This window comes from Arachis stenosperma, chromosome 10, assembly GCF_014773155.1.
Source record: "Arachis stenosperma cultivar V10309 chromosome 10, arast.V10309.gnm1.PFL2, whole genome shotgun sequence".
In the NCBI taxonomy this organism is placed as follows: Eukaryota; Viridiplantae; Streptophyta; class Magnoliopsida; order Fabales; family Fabaceae; genus Arachis; species Arachis stenosperma.
The window spans coordinates 75,234,796-75,237,268 of record NC_080386.1 but is presented as its reverse complement, the minus strand read 5'-3'; the positions used below and the strand labels follow the sequence as shown (position 1 = coordinate 75,237,268).

The 2,473-nt window shown below is 45.4% G+C and overlaps 1 protein-coding gene across 1 annotated transcript; it reads left to right on the top strand.

Moving 5' to 3' along the window:
• The first annotated feature begins 224 nt into the window (after positions 1–224).
• Positions 225–2,097, top strand: LOC130957241 (uncharacterized). The gene is made up of 3 exons (XM_057884112.1): positions 225–522; positions 1,345–1,867; positions 2,064–2,097. Exons 1-3 carry the CDS (start codon positions 225–227, stop codon positions 2,095–2,097), a joined length of 855 nt encoding a protein of 284 aa, XP_057740095.1.
• The last annotated feature ends 376 nt before the right edge of the window (positions 2,098–2,473 follow it).

Here is a 2,473-nt window from a genome sequence, read left to right as displayed (position 1 = left end):
CCATTAAAGTTCGAACTAATCAGCCCTTAAAAGAAATACTACAGAAAACAGATTTAGCGGGCAGAATCCTACAATGGGCAGTCGAGCTGTCAGAATTTGACCTCCAATATGAAGCTCGAACCGCCATCAAATCACAATACCTAGCCGATTTTATCGCTGAGTTCACAGATGCCCTAGAGGCCCCCATAGAGTGGAATCTGTATGTGGATGGGTCTTCAAACAAAATGGGAAGTGGCGCAGGAGTAATAATAGAAAGCAACCAGGGAACCCAGGTCGAGCTCTCCCTCAAGTTCGGATTCCCGGCCTCAAACAACCAAGCAGAATACGAAGCATTGCTAGCTGGCCTGAAACTGGCTGGAGAAGTAGGAGCTCGAAAACTCAACATCTATAGTGATTCGCAAGTGGTCATATCACAGATAATAGGGAGTTACCAAGCCAAAGATCCCGTCATGAAAAGATACCTGGTTAAAACCAAGCAACAGCTCGAACAATTGGAGGAATACAAGATCTGCCACATACCTCGTGAGCAAAATGTTCGAGCTGACGCACTCTCAAAGCTAGCCAGCACCAAACCAGGAGGCAATAATAGAAGCCTCATCCAGGAAATGCTACAGAACCCATCAATCTCGGAAGCAGAAAAAGTCCTAACCATAACGGGCCAGGACCAAGGCTGGATGATTCCCATAATCGACTACCTCAAGTCAGGGGCGCTCCCCACAGGAGAAAAGGAGGCTAAAAAGCTAAAAAGAGAGGCACAGCACTACACCATCATAAACAACACCCTGTATAAAAGAGGGATCTCGGTACCATTACTAAAATGCGTACCTACTTTCCACACAAGGGAAGTATTAGAAGAGGTACACAGCGGCATGTGCGGTAATCATCTCGGAGCACGGGCTCTTGCCAAAAAGATACTCCGGGCGGGATTTTACTTGCCAACTTTACAAAAAGAATCCACAGAATTCGTAAAGACATGTCCACCATGTCAGAAACATGCCAACTTCCATATTGCCCCACCAGAAGAACTCATCAGCGTGACCGCACCTTGGCCTTTTGCGAAGTGGGGACTCGACCTTCTCGGCCCCTTTCCCCAGGGATCGGGACAAGTTAAATTCCTCATAGTAGGGGTATATTATTTCACAAAGTGGATCGAGGCAGAACCCTTAACCAACTCCACTGCCCAGAGAAGCCGGAAGTTCTTATACAGAAATATTGTCACAAGATTCGGGGTCCCACATTCAATAACCACAGACAATGGTACCCAATTCACAGATGCGGGCTTCAGAAAACTAGTAGCCGACTTGAATATAAAGCATCAGTTTACCTCTGTCGAACACCCTCAAGCAAACGGACAGGCCGAAGCCGCCAATAAAGTCATATTGGCAGGGTTAAAACGAAGACTACAAAATGCAAAAGGAGCCTGGGCAGAGGAGCTTCCACAAGTTCTATGGGCATATCGAACGACGCCACATTCCACCACAAAGGAATCCCCATTCCGGTTAACATACGGAACGGAGGCAATGATTCCAGTAGAAATTGAGGAAGGATCGCACAGGGCAGTCCATTATAATGAGGGAGCAAACTCTCAACTTCAGAGGGAAGAACTCGACCTACTACCTGAGATCCAGGAAAGAGCTCGGATTAGGGAAGAAGCACTAAAACGTCAAATGGCTTTCAGATACAACCAAAGGGTAGTGCCAAGGAGTTTCACTGAGAACGATCTCATCTTGATCCGAAATGATATAGGAACAACTCAACCCAGAGAGGGAAAGCTGGCAGCCAATTGGAAAGGACCATACCGGGTCATAAAAGTACTCGGGAAGGGCTACTACAGAGTGTCCGAACTTGACGGACGGGAGCTGCCAAGGTCATGGCACGCCTGCAACCTAAGAAGGTACTACAGTTAGAAAGGGTAAAGGATCTCACCAGTGGATGCACTCTTTTTCCTGAAAAGGTTTTTTAATGAGGCACCGGGTCGAGACCTAAACCATACCCAACTTAAGAGGATGAAAAAATTCCCACATGTACATATTTGCATTTTTCTCTGAACAAAATTTATCTAGGTATTCTACAAGATTTCAAGACGCATTATTCTAAAGTATTCATCGTCCGATTATAAAGCTACAGGTCGGCAAAAAGTGAAAAACAAATTCACTGCACGACCACGATAAAGACAAATCGTCCGATAAAGGTGAAAACGCGATTCACCCAAAGGACGAGCTCGATATGCCAACCACTTCCTACAAATCGGCAAAGATGAACACAGAATAATGTAAGAAGTTATCGAAAGCAATCTAGAAAAGAACCTGACGAGGTCTTACGGATAGCTAATATAATAACTTAATAAGGCTGGCCGACATAAAAAAATCAGGCCAAGCCAAACCAAGTTATCAGCAAATCCCTGGAAAGAGGTCTGGCCAACCCTATTAAAGAGGAATTGCTATAACTTAGAAGAGATCGACCTAACGAAGTC

Excerpts from the sequence above, each read along its gene's own strand:
- LOC130957241 (XM_057884112.1), top strand. The coding sequence starts at position 225 with ATGGGAAGTGGCGCAGGAGTAATAATAGAAAGCAACCAGGGAACCCAG. Across the intron at positions 523-1,344 it reads CAAGATCTGCCACATACCTC|CAAACGGACAGGCCGAAGCC; the intron begins GTGAGCAAAATG and ends AACACCCTCAAG. Across the intron at positions 1,868-2,063 it reads GACGGACGGGAGCTGCCAAG|GTATTCTACAAGATTTCAAG; the intron begins GTCATGGCACGC and ends AAATTTATCTAG.